This window comes from Odocoileus virginianus, unplaced genomic scaffold (genome assembly GCF_023699985.2).
Source record: "Odocoileus virginianus isolate 20LAN1187 ecotype Illinois unplaced genomic scaffold, Ovbor_1.2 Unplaced_Contig_44, whole genome shotgun sequence".
Taxonomy (NCBI): Eukaryota; Metazoa; Chordata; class Mammalia; order Artiodactyla; family Cervidae; genus Odocoileus; species Odocoileus virginianus.
Genome location: NW_027224361.1, coordinates 303,673 through 316,680, shown reverse-complemented (window position 1 = coordinate 316,680; position 13,008 = coordinate 303,673). Strand labels below are relative to the sequence as shown.

At 49.3% G+C, this 13,008-nt stretch overlaps 1 gene segment (V, D, J or C); it reads right to left on the bottom strand.

Annotated features, from left to right (window-relative positions):
* Nucleotides 1–2,712, bottom strand: part of LOC110139667 (immunoglobulin heavy constant alpha 2-like) — a 46,416-nt gene extending 43,704 nt beyond the window's left edge. Inside the window, 1 exon segment of the C gene segment in view lies at nt 2,688–2,712. Coding sequence covers nt 2,688–2,691 — 4 coding nt within the window.
* Between the last annotated feature and the right edge of the window lie 10,296 nt (nt 2,713–13,008).

Below are 13,008 nucleotides of genomic sequence, written 5' to 3'. Positions count from 1 at the left end.
CCAGTTCCCCCAAAGCACCAGGGGCACCCCCTGCCCTCCCAGTACCTGCTCACTCTCACAAGCTATACCTGCTCCCCCAAAGCACCAGGGGCTCCCCCTGATTTCCCAGTTCCCTGCTCACCCTCACAAACTGTACCTGCTCCCCCAAAGCACCAGGGGTCCCCCTGCCCTCCCAGCCTCCTTCTCACCTTTGCAAGCTGTATTGGCTCCCCCAAAGCACCAGGGACACCCCCTGCCCTCCCAGCCTCCTGCTCACCCCCAAAAGCTGTACCTGATCCCACAAAGCACCCGGGGCTCCCCCTGCCCTCCCAGCCTCCTGCTCACCCTCATGAGCTGTGCCTGCTCCCCCAGAGCACCAGGGCTCCCCCTGCCCCCCCAGCCCCCTGCTCACCCTCATAACCTGTACCTGCTCCTCAAAGCACTAGGGGCTGCCCCCTGAAATCCCAGCCCCTGCTCACCCTCACAAGATGTACCCACTCTTTGAAAGCACCAGTGGCTCCCCCTGCCCTCACAGCTCCCTGCTCACCCTCACAAGCTGTACCTGCTCCCCCAAAGCACCAGGGGCTCCCCCTGACCTCCCAGCCCCCTGCTCACCCCCAAAAGCTGTACCTGCTCCCCCAAAGCACCCAGGGCTTCCCCTGCCCTCCCAGCCTCCTGCTCACCCTCACAAGCTGTACCTGCTCCCCCAAAGCACCAGAGGCTCCCCCTGCCCTCCCAGCCCCCTGCTCATCTACAAAATCTGTACCTGCTCCCCCAAAGCACCAGGGGCACCCCCTTTCCACCCAGCCTCCTGCTCATCCTCACAAGCTGTACCTGCTCCCTGAAAATACCAGGGGCTCCCCCTATGCTCCAAGTCCCCTGCTCACCCTCATAAATTGTACCTGCTCCCCCAAAGCACTGGGGACACCCTCTACCCTCCCAGCCCCCTGCTCACCCTCACGAGCTGTACCTGTTCCCCCAAAGCACCAGGGGCTCCCCCTGCCCTCCTAGCCCCCTGCTCACCCTCATAAACTGTACATGCTCCCACAAAGCACCAGGGGCTCCCCCTGACCTCCCAGCCCCCTGCTCACCCCCAAAAGCTGTACCTGCTCCCCCAAAGCACCCAGGGCTTCCCCTGCCCTCCCAGCCTCCTGCTCACCCTCACAAGCTGTACCTGCTCCCCCAAAGCACCAGAGGCTCCCCCTGCCCTCCCAGCCCCCTGCTCATCTACAAAATCTGTACCTGCTCCCCCAAAGCACCAGGGGCACCCCCTGTCCTCCCAGCCCCCTGCTCACCCTCACGAGCTGTACCTGTTCCCCCAAAGCACCAGGGGCTCCCCCTGTCCTCCCAGCCCCCTGCTCACCCTCACAAGCTGTACCTGTTCCCCCAAAGCCCCAGGGGCTGCCCCCTGTCCTCCCAGGCCCCTGCTCACCCTCACAAGCTGTACCTGTTCCCCCAAAGCCCCAGGGGCTGCCCCCTGTCCTCCCAGCCCCTGCTCACCCTCACAAGCTGTACCTGCTCCCCCAAAACACCAGGGGCTCCCCCGGCTGTCCCAGTCCCCTGCTCACCCTCACAAGCTGTACCTGCTCCCCCAAAGCACCAGGAGCTCCCCCTTTCCTCCCAGCCCCCTGCTCATCCTCACAAGCTGTACCTGCTCCCTGAAAACACCAGGGGCTCCTCCTGTGCTCCAGGCCCCCTGCTCACCCTCATATGCTGTACCTGCTCCCCCAAAGCACCAGGGCATCCCCTTGCCCTCCCGGCCACTGCTCACCTGTGGCCTCGCTGAAGCCTGTCCCTGGGCTGTCATCTCAGCCTCCCCTGCCCCTCTGGCCCTTCCAGGACTCCTCACTCCTGCCCAGCTCCAGTCCTCACTCCTTTATTTCCTGGGCTCAGCTCTCCTCCCTGGACTTGCCAGGTGCCCCGCGGCCTCCGGGAAGCTCTCCCCTGGAGGCGCTCTGTCCACCTGGGCCCCTCCCAGTGGAGGTCCTGCCCTTGCCCTCCGCTCTTCTCTGTCCCTCCACCCACGCCCTCCTCTGGCCCCTTGCTGCCTCCAGTTTTTGGTCACCTGCCCTCTGCCCAGCTCCTGCTCCTGGTCCTCAGGGCTTGGGCTCAGGTCAGCCCTCCCGTGTCCCAGGGAGGCTGCGGGCTCAGCGCTGTGCTGCCCGCTGTGGACATGGAGCCCGACGGCCCTGCAGCCCTGTGCCTGGCTCTGCCACTGCGCTCGGCCCCAGCCCAGTTGGGACCAACAGCCACCACACGTGGCCCTGCACTGGGACCCACGCCGGCTCCACGGGCCTGTCCAGGAGCCTTCACTGCCCTGGGGTCCTCTCCCTTCCCTGCGTCCTCACATCAGACTCTCCTTCCATCCTGGCTGGTCCTCCTGCCCACCCAGCCCCGGCCTCCATATCACTTGGTCACGCACAGCCCTCCCCACCTGTCCCCAGCCCCTCCTGCTCCTCAACGGCCCAGCAGCCCCCCATCCTCCCCAGCCCCAGGCAGCAGTGCTCTTGGTGCGGTGCGCCCTGCCCGGGTTCCGTCCCCAGGTTCCATCCCCGGGTTCCGTCCCGCACTCGTCCCGCACCGTGACCAGGGGCAGCTGCCTCCCCCGGGCCCCGCTCGGCTGCTCCAGCCCTTCCGGGGGTCCCGAGGCCGGTCTCCCTGCAGGTCTCTCATTCCTGCGTTCGCTCACCCTCGGAGCCCCCACTCACCCATGGTGGGGGCCGTGGAGGGGGCTTCCCTGCAGCCTGGGGCTCCGGGCCCCTTCCCTGCTCTGGTCCCAGACACATGTGGCTCCTGGAGTCTGTGCGCTGTGTCTGCAGCTCTGCTTCCTAGGACTTGGTCACCAGTCCCAGGAGGCGTGAAGTCCCTTCCCCCAGTGCCGTGAAGACTAAGAACAGGAATGAAACCTGGTGACGCGACTTGCTTCCTGAAGTTCTCTTTTCTTCTGAGTGTTTTCTGTCTCAGAGGGCCTGAGGGAGTCCAGATGCAGCTGAGGTGCGTCTTGTGGGTTGGTGGGGTGGTTTAAGCTGCCCCCGGGCACCCAGGGGAGGAGTGGGAATCGTAGCTGTCACAGCTGCTCCTCTTCCTCATGCATTGTGTCTGGTCAACACACCACATCCCAGGGATAAATTAGGAGTTTGGTGTTAACATATCCACATGATTGCATATACATTAGATAATCAGCAAGGACCTACAGTACAGCACAGTGAAGTGCCAAGTATAGGAATTAGAGAAGAGAAAGGAATACAAGGAATCTAAAATGGAAAGTAAGAAAAATGTCACTGTTTTCAGATGACAGGATTTAATACATACAAAATGCTAAAGAAGGTACCAGAAAACTCCTAGAGCTCAGTAATGAATTGGAAAACATTTATGGATACAAAATTAATACATAGAAATCTGTTGCATTCTATATGGCAGCAATGAAATGCCAGAAAGAGAATTTAAGGAGAGAATCCCATTTACCATCCCATCAAAAAGTAAAATACCTAGGAATAAACCTTCCCTAGGAGGCAAAGTTCCTCTACTCTGAAAGCTATAAGACACTGATGAAAGAAATTAAGGCAACACAAACAGATGAAAAGATATTCTTCAATCAGAAGAATCAATACTGTGCCAGTGACACTTCTACCCAAAGCAATCTATAGGTTCAATGTAACACCTATCAGATGACCAATGGCAATTTTCACAGATCCAGAACAAAATTTTAAAAAATTTGTTTGGAGGCATAAAGACCCCAAATAGTCAAAGCAATCTCAAGAAACAAAAGCAGAGCTGGAGGCATCGGGCTACCTGACTTCAGAGTATACTACAAAGCTACAGTCATCAAAACAATATGGTGCTGGCACAAAAACAAAATTATAGATCAGTGATCAATGAAACAGGATAGACAGCCCAAGAATAATCCCACCCACCTATGATCAATTCATCTATGACACAGGAGGCAAGAATATAAGATGGAGAAAAGACAGTCTCTTGAATAAGTTCTGCTGGGAAAACTGGATAGCTACTTTTTAATAAATGAAATTAGAAATTCTCCAGTGCCATGGGCAAAAATAAACTCAAAATGGATTAAAGACAAAAGTGTGAGGTGAAAGGCTATAAAACAGAAAGAGGGAAACATGGGCAGAACACTTTTGTATCCATCTCCTAGAGTAATAGAAATAAAAATAAAAATCAACAAATGGGACTTGATTAAGCTAAAAGTCTTTTGTACAGCATGGAAAACCATCAACAAAACAAGACTACCTGCAGAATGAGAGAAGATATTTGCAAATCTCGTGATCACTAAAATGTGTAAGCAGCTCATACAGCTCAATTAAAAAAAAAAAAAAGCTAAACAACCCATGAGGAGAGAGAAAAAATTGGCCAAAATGGCATGTTCAGGCTCTCTTGCCCGACATTTTGTAAATGGTGACTACGTAATAACTGAGATCATTTATAGCACTGCACATGCTTGTCATGAGGTACTGGCTTAGTCAAGGGTTGTGTGTGGTATCCATATGTGAGCTCCACCTAGAAAGTGGCTGCATTTACTGCTTCTGCTTTATTGACTACACTAAAGCCTTTGAATGGGTGGATCACAACAGACTGAAACATTCTTAAAGAGAGGGGAATACCAGACCACATTACCTGCCTCCTGAGAAACCTGTATGCAGGTCAAGAAGCAACAGTTAGAAATAGATAAGGAACAATGAGCTGGTTCAAATTTGGAAAAGGAGAACTTCAAGATTGTATATTGCCACCCTGCTTATTTAACTTCTGTGCAGAGTACATCATGTGAAATGCTGGGATGGATGAAGCACAAGCTGGAATCAAGATTGCCAGGAGAAATATCAATAACCTCAGATACACAGATGACACCACCCTTATGGCAGAAAGTGAAGAGGAACTAAAGAGCCTCTTGATGAAAGTGAAAGAGGAGAGTGAAAAAACTGGCTTAAAACTCAACATTCAGAAAACTAAGATCATGGCATTCATGGCAAAGTAGATGAGGAAACAATGGAAACAGTGACAGACTATTTTCTTGGGCTCCAAAATCACTGCAGATGGTGACTGCAGCCATGAAATTAAAAGACACTTGTTGCACATTAGACATATAGACAGCACATTAGAAAGCAGAGATATTACTTTGCTGACAAAGGTCCATCTAGTCAAAGCTATGGTTTTTCCAGTAGTCATGTATGGATGTGAGAGTTGGACCATAAAGAAAGCTGAGTGCTGAAGAATCAATGCTTTTGAACTGTGGTGTTGGAGAAGACTCTTGAGAGTCCCTTGGACAGCAAGGAGATCCAACCAGTCCATCCTAAAGGAAATCAGTCCTGAACATTCATTGGAAAGACTGATGCTGAAACTGAACCTCCAAAACTTTGGCCACCCGATGCAAAGAACAGTCTCATTGGGAAAGATCCTGATGCTGGGAAAGCTTGAAGGCAGGAGGAGAACGGGACGACAGAAGATGAGCTGGATGGCATCACCAACTCAGTGGACTTGAGTTTGAGCATGCTCTGGGAGTTGGTGATGGACAGGGAGGCCTGGCATGCTGCAGTCCGTGGGGTCACAGAGTTGGACATGACGGAGCAGCTGGACTGACTGACGGGGTCATTGACAGGGGCCCAGGTCTCCCCACTGGGCCTCTTCCCTGCACAGGCTGCACTGTGACTGTGGTCTGGGGGAAGCCTCACGCCTGCTGCTGGGGCTCTCTTGTGCTGGTTTGACAGTGTTTGACCCCACATGCCTTTCTGGTTGTCCCTGAAGGTCTCACCCCACTTGGGGAGAGAACTTCTGGGCTTCACTGGGGCCCTTGTGTGGTTAGGAGACCCTGGATAGCCCGTTATTTGACCCAAACTGAGGCTAATCAGAAGAGAGAGCTGGACCTATGTCCGCCATTCCCCTTGTGGTCTGGGTACAGGGACCCCTGGGATGGCCCTCCATTTGCCAGCTGCTGCCCAGGGGTGAATTGCCACCATGTGAAATGAGCAATGCTGGTTCGTGGTAAGTGGGACAGGTCAAGTCCAAAAAGATACTTAGGGCTTCTCATCTAAGGCATCACCTCACAGAGGGATGGCTCTCAGTGGGCCCAGGTTCTCCTGGATCCTATTCCTCATAGGATCTTTGACCTCTATCTTTCTTCCTCTCCCCTTGGCCCACATCTATTTATCTTCTTAGAAAGATGTGTCTCCTCTAGATCACAGACATTCCATGTCCAGATGATGGTGATGCAGGATCCCAGCCTCTCCCTGCAGCAGATTTCAACCAGATGAATTCACCAGGCAGAGTTCACGGCCCAAGGTACGTAGAGTCCAGGAATCTAATACTAGCCTGAAGGAGCTACAGGACCATTACCCTCATCCCCTTAATTAGATTCCTTGGGATCCAGGTATCTCAGGGGGATTTGAGGTAGGAGACAGATGGCCCCACCAGTGGAATCAGTGTGACATCTCTCTCCCAACTCTTTCTAGTAAAGTGCCCTTAATATAAACTCCCACGAATGAACTCTGGGCTAGGGGCTTGTGGTCCCTTGGAGGTGGTTTGTGCCCCCGCCAAAGGATGTGGACAATGGGCAAAGGGAAGGGGGCAGAGGAGTGAACCTGGCCCCGAGGACCAAAGTGCCCAGCCAGGACACTTGAGTTCAAGCAAGTCGACAAAGCAGAACACTTTGTCCTGCTTCAAATACTTCAATGCCCAAAGAAACCCAAGCTCAGGCTCCACCATACCTGCTAAGCTGGCCTCCATCCCAGACTCACTGCCTCTCCCCACATGAAGGTCACACAACACTCCCACTCCCAACGGGCAGACCCTAAGAGGTCAGTCACAGTCAGTGCTGAGGCCACAGGGATACAGCTACACAGCACCAAGGCGGACCCCGTCACCACCCAACTCATCTACCCACTGAGCTCAGCCAAAGTGGCCAGTCTTTAGGCCCTGCCCCATCAGCCAGCCTAGATGGCCTGGTGAGCAAGCGACTGCATCTGGAGCCCCATGGAAACAGGGCAGAGAGATGGACACACGTGCCCTAGGGCAGGACTCCTTCAGATACAAAGAGCACTCTGCAATCAATGAGCAGAAAGACATGTGACCAGGGGGGCTTCACAAGAAGGAGAACGGGGTGACCACCAGCAGGAGGAAAATGACCAATATTTAGAAAGGGAACATAAGGAGGAAACTGGGGCAGGGGCCTTCTGGGCCTCCTGAGGGTGGTTGAGCATGTAGAGTGTACTTCAGGGCAGGGTGGCCTCGTGCCCAGGACAGAGTGCCCAGATTGTGTTGACAGGAGAGTCCACTTTCAGTGAAGACCCTTCTCACAGCCACTGTCCACGCTGGGAGATCATATCCTGTGGATGCTGACACAACCCTGCAGCCTGCAGGGATTGATGGTAGAACACTCAAGGTTGGGCAACTCAGAGGTTGTCCAGAGACCCCAAGGGTCTGGTTCACATGGAACGTGAGACCAGGAGAGAGCCTCACACAAGGCCAAGGCCACAGCCCTGGTCTGCTCCACCCTCACAGGTCAACACTCACTGGAGATCTCTTCCTGGTCAGTGGAAAGGGGGGATGCCCAGAGATCTGTGCAGGAGGTGGAGGGGCCAAGTTGCCCAGGTTAAATCCCAGGGGGCCTCATGAACATTCCTCTTTGTAAGACACAGGAACCAAGGCCAGACACTTCACAGTCTCAGAACAATGACCTATGAAGGGAGCCCCCAGCCCAGAACATCCAGCACAACCACAGGAACCAGAATGGGACACAGTCCACTCCCTCCACCCCAGACCTGCAATTTGTCAGACCTCTATCTCTATGGACAGTCCAGGAAGCCCTATCACCACTCTATGACTTCCTCCCATGGCCCCAGTCTTCTTTAATACCGCATGGCTTCCTGGATTTTGTCATCACTTCCCACTGAGGACCAACCAGAGAAAGCTGGACAGGACGTGGCCCAACCTTCACATTGCAATCCAAATCTTGTCAGCCGTCCAGCTTTCCCAGCCTTGGAGACCCCATCACATCCCTGAGGGCCTCTTTTTCCTGTAGAGGAGGTTTCTATACAAAGAAAATATGTTAACCTGCTAATATACACATTGTATATTAAGAATGTTATAGGCCATCAGTTCAGTTCAGTCACTCAGTTGTGTCCAACTCTTTGCGATCCCATGGACTGCAGCACTCCAGGCTTCCTTGTCCATCACCAACTCCCAGAGTTTGCTCAAACTCATGTCCATTGAGTTGGTGATGCCATCCAACCATCTCACCCTCTGTCGTCCCCTTCTCCTACTGCCTTGAATGAGGGTCTTTTCTCCTCCTGCCTTTCCCAGCATCAGGGTCTTTTCCAAGGAGTCAGTTCTTCACATTGGGTGACTAAAGTATTGGAGCTTCAGCATAAGCATCAGTCTTTCCAATGAATATTCAGGACTGATTTCCTTTAGGATTGACTGGTTTGATCCTGCAGTCCAAGGGACTCTCAAGAGTTCTCTGGCACCACAGTTCAAAAGCATCAATTCTTCGGTGCTCAGCTTTCCTTATGGTCCAACTCTCACATCCATACCTGACCACTGGAAAACCACAGTTTTGACTATGTGGACCTCTGTTGGCAAAGTAATGTCTCTGCTTTTTAACATGCTGTCTAGGTTTTCCATGGCTTTTCTTCTAAGGAGCAAGTGTTTTCTAATTTCATTTCTGCAGTCACCATCTGCAGTGATTTTGGAGCCCAAGAAAATAAAGTCTGACACTGTTTCCATTGTTTTCCAATCTATTGCCATGAAGTGATGGGACCGGATGCCATGATCTTTGTTTTATGAATGTTGAGTTTTAAGCCAGCTTTTTCACTCTCCTCTTTCACTTTCATCAAGAGGCTCTTTCATTCCTCTTTGCTTTCTGCCATAAGGGTTGTGTCATCTGCATATCTAAGGTTATTGATATTTCTCCTGGCAATCTTGATTCCATCTCATGCTTCATCCATCCAGGCGTTTCACATGATGTGCTCTGTACAGAAGTTAAATAAGCAGGGTGACAATGTACAATCTTATTGTTCTCCTTTCTCAATATAGAAACAGTCCTTTGTTGCATGTCCAGTTCTAACTGTTGCTTCTTGACCTGCATACAGATTTCTAGGAGGCAGGTAAAGTGGTCTGGTATTCTGATCTTTAAGAATTTTCCACAGTTTGTTGTGAATTACACAGTCAAAGGCTTTGGCATAGTCAATAAAGCAGAAAAAATGTTTTTTCTGGAACTCTCTTGCTTTTTTGATGATCCAACGGATGTTGGCAATTTGATCTCTGGTTCTTCTGCCTTTTCTAAATCCAGCTTGAACATCTGGAAGTTCTTGGTTCACATACTGTTGAAGTTTGGATTGGAGAATTTTGAGAATTATTTGCTAGTGTGTGAGATGAGTTCAATTGTGTGGTAGTTTGAACATTCTTCAGCATTGCCTTTCTTTAGGATTGGAATGAAAACTAACCTTTTCCAGTCCTGTGGCCACTGCTGAGTTTTCCAAATATGAAAGAATATTGAGGGCAGCACTTTGACAGCATCATCCTTTTTGAATTAGCTCAACTGGAATTCCATCACCTCCACCAGTTTTGTTCATAGTGATGCTTCCTAAGGTCCACTTGACTTCAGACTCCAGGATGTCTGGCTCTAGGTGAGTGATCATACCATCGTGGTTATCTGGGTCATTAAGATCTTTTTTGTATAGTTCTTCTGTGTATTCTTGCCACCTCTTCTTAATCTCTTCTGCTTCTGTTAGGTCCATACCATTTCTGTCCTTCCTTGTACCCATCTTTGCATGATATGTTCCCTTGATATCTCTAACTTTCTTGAGGAGATTTCTAGTCTTTCCCATTCTATTGTTTTCCTCTATTTCTTTGCATTGATCACTGAGGAAGGCTTTCTTATCTCTCCTTGCTGTTCTTTGGAACTCTGCATTCAGATGGATATATCTTTCCTTTTCTCCTTTGCCTTTTGCTTCTCTTCTTTTCTCAGCTATTTGTAAGGCCTCCTCAGGCAACCATTTTGCCTTTTTGCATTTCTTTTTCTTGAGGATGGTCTTGATCACTGCCTCCTATACAGTGTCATGAACCTCTGTCCATAGTTCTTCAGGCACTCTGTCTATCAGATCTAATCCCTTGAATTTGTTTGTCACTTCCACTGTATAATCATAAGGGATTTGATTTAGGTTATACCTGAATGTTCTAGTGGTTTTCCCTACTTTTTTCAATTTAAGTCTGAATTTTGCTGTAAGGAGTGCAATCTGAGCCAGAGTCAGCTCCCTGTCTTGTTTTTGTTGACTGTATAGAGCTTCTCGATCTTCAGCTGGAAAGAATATAATCAGTCTGATTTTGGTGTTGACCATCTGGTGATGTCCATGCGTAGAGTTGTCACTTCTGTTTTTGGAAGAGGGTCCTTGCTATGACCAGTGTGTTCTCTTGGCAAAACTCTGCCAGCCTTTGCCCTGCTTTTTTTTTTTTTTGTGCTCCAAGGTCAAACTTGCCTGTTACTCCAGGTATCTCTTGACTTCCTACTTTTGCATTCTAATCCCCTATGATGAAAAAGGGCTGCGCGGGCACAGGAGGACTGAGAGGAGCTACTCCACATTCAAGGTCAGGAGGGGCGGCCTGAGGAGATACCCCTGTCCAAGGTAAGGAGCAGCGGCTGCGCTTTGCTGGAGCAGCCGTGAAGAGATACCCCACGTCCAAGGTAAGAGAAACCCAAGTAAGACGGTAGGTGTTGCGAGAGGGCATCAGAGGGCAGACACACTAAAACCATAATCACAGAAAACCAGCCAATCTGATCACAGGACCACAGTCCTGTCTAACTCAATGAAACTAAGCCATGCCATGTGGGGCCACCCAAGACGGTTGGGTCATGGAGGAGAGGTCTGACAGAATGTGGTCCACTGGAGATGCGAATGGCAAACCACTTCAGTATTCTTGTCTTGAGAACCCCATGAACAGTATGAGAAGGCAAAATGATAGGATACTGAAAGAGGAACTCCCCAGGTCGGTAGGTGCCCAATATGCTACTGGAGATCAGTGGAGAAATAACTCCAGAAAGAATGAAGGGATGGAGCCAAAGCAAAAACAATACCCAGTTGTGGATGTGACTGGTGATAGAAGCAAGGTCTGATGCTGTAAAGAGCAATATTGCATAGGAACCTGGAATGTTAGGTCCATGAATCAAGGCAAATTGGAAGTGGTCAAACAGGAGATGGCAAGAGTGAATGTTGACATTCTAGGAATCAGTGAACTAAAATGGACTGGAATGGGTGAATTTAACTCAGATGACCATTATATCTACTACTGTGGTCAGGAATCCCTTAGAAGAAATGGAGTAGCCATCATGGTCAACAAAAGAGTCCGAAATGCAGTACTTGGATGCAGTCTCAAAAATGATAGAATAATCTCTGTTTCCAAGGAAAACCATTCAACATCAGAGTAATCCAAGCCTATGCCCCAACCAGTAATGCTGATGAAGCCGAAGTTGAACGATTCTATGAAGACCTACAAGGTCTTTTAGAACTAACATCCAAAAAAGATGTCATTTTCATTATAGCGTACTGGAATGCAAAAGTAGGAAGTAAAGAAACACCTGGAGTAACAGGCAAATTTGGCCTTGGAGTACGGAATGAAGCAGGGCAAAGGCTAATAGAGTTTTGCCAAGGGAACGCACTGGTCATAGCAAACACCCTTTTACAGCAACCGAAGAGATGACTCTACACATGGACATCACCAGATGGTCAACACCAAAATCAGATTGATTTTATTCTTTGCAGCCAAAGATGGAGAAGCTCTATACAGCCAGCAAAAACAAGACGAGGAGCTGACTGTGGCTCAGATCATGAACTCCTTATTGCCAAATTCAGACTTAAACTGAAGAAAGTAGGGAAAACCACTGGACCATTCAGGTATGACCTAAATTAAATCCCTTATGACTATACAGTGGAAGTGAGAAATAGATTTAAGGGACTAGATCTGATAGACAGAGAGCCTGATAAACTATGGACGGAGGTTTGTGACATTGTACAGGAGACAGGGATCAAGACCATCCCCATGGAAAAAGAAATGCAAAAAGGCAAAATGGTTGTCTGAGGAGGCCTTACAAATAGCTGTGAAAAGAAGAGAAGTGAAAAGCAAAGGAGAAAAGGAAAGATATTCCCATTTGAATGCAGAGTTCCAAAGAATAGCCAGGAAGATAAAGAAAGCCTTCCTCAGCGATCAGTGCAAAGAAATAGAAGAAAACAACAGAATGGGAAAGACTAGAGAGCTCTTCAAGAAAATTAGAGATATCAAGGGAAAATTTCACGCAAAGATGGGTTCAATAAAGGACAGAAATGGTATGGACCTAACAGAAGCAGAAGATATCAAGAAGAGGTGGCAAGAATACACAGAAGGACTGTACAAAAAAGATCTTCATGACCCAGATAATCACAATGGTGTGATCACTCACCTAGAGCCAGATATTCTGGAATGTGAAGTCAAGTGGGCCTTAGAAAATATCACTATGAACAAAGCTATTGGAGGTGATGGAATTCCAGTTGAGTTATTTCAAATCCTGAAAGATGATGCTGTGAAAGTTCTGCACTCAATATGCCAACAAATTTGGAAAACTCAGCAGTGGCCACAGGACTGGAAAAGGTCAGTTTTCATTCCAATCCCTAAGAAAGGCAATGCCAAAGAATGTTCAAACTACTACACAATTGCACTCATCTCACACAATAGTAAAGTAATGCTCAAAATTCTCCAAGCCAGGCTTCAACAATACATGAACTGTGAACTTCCAGATGTTCAAGCTGGATTTAGAAAAGGCAGAGGAACCAGAGATCAAATTGCCAACATCTGCTGGATCATCGAAAAAGCAAGAGAGTTCCAGAAAAACATCTATTTCTGCTTTACTGACTATGCCAAAGCCTTTGACTGTGTGGATCACAATAAACTGTGGAAAATTCTGAAAGAGATGGGAATACCAGACCACCTGACCTGCCTCTTGAGAAACCTGTATGCAGGTCAGGAAGCAACAGTTAGAACTGGACATGGAAC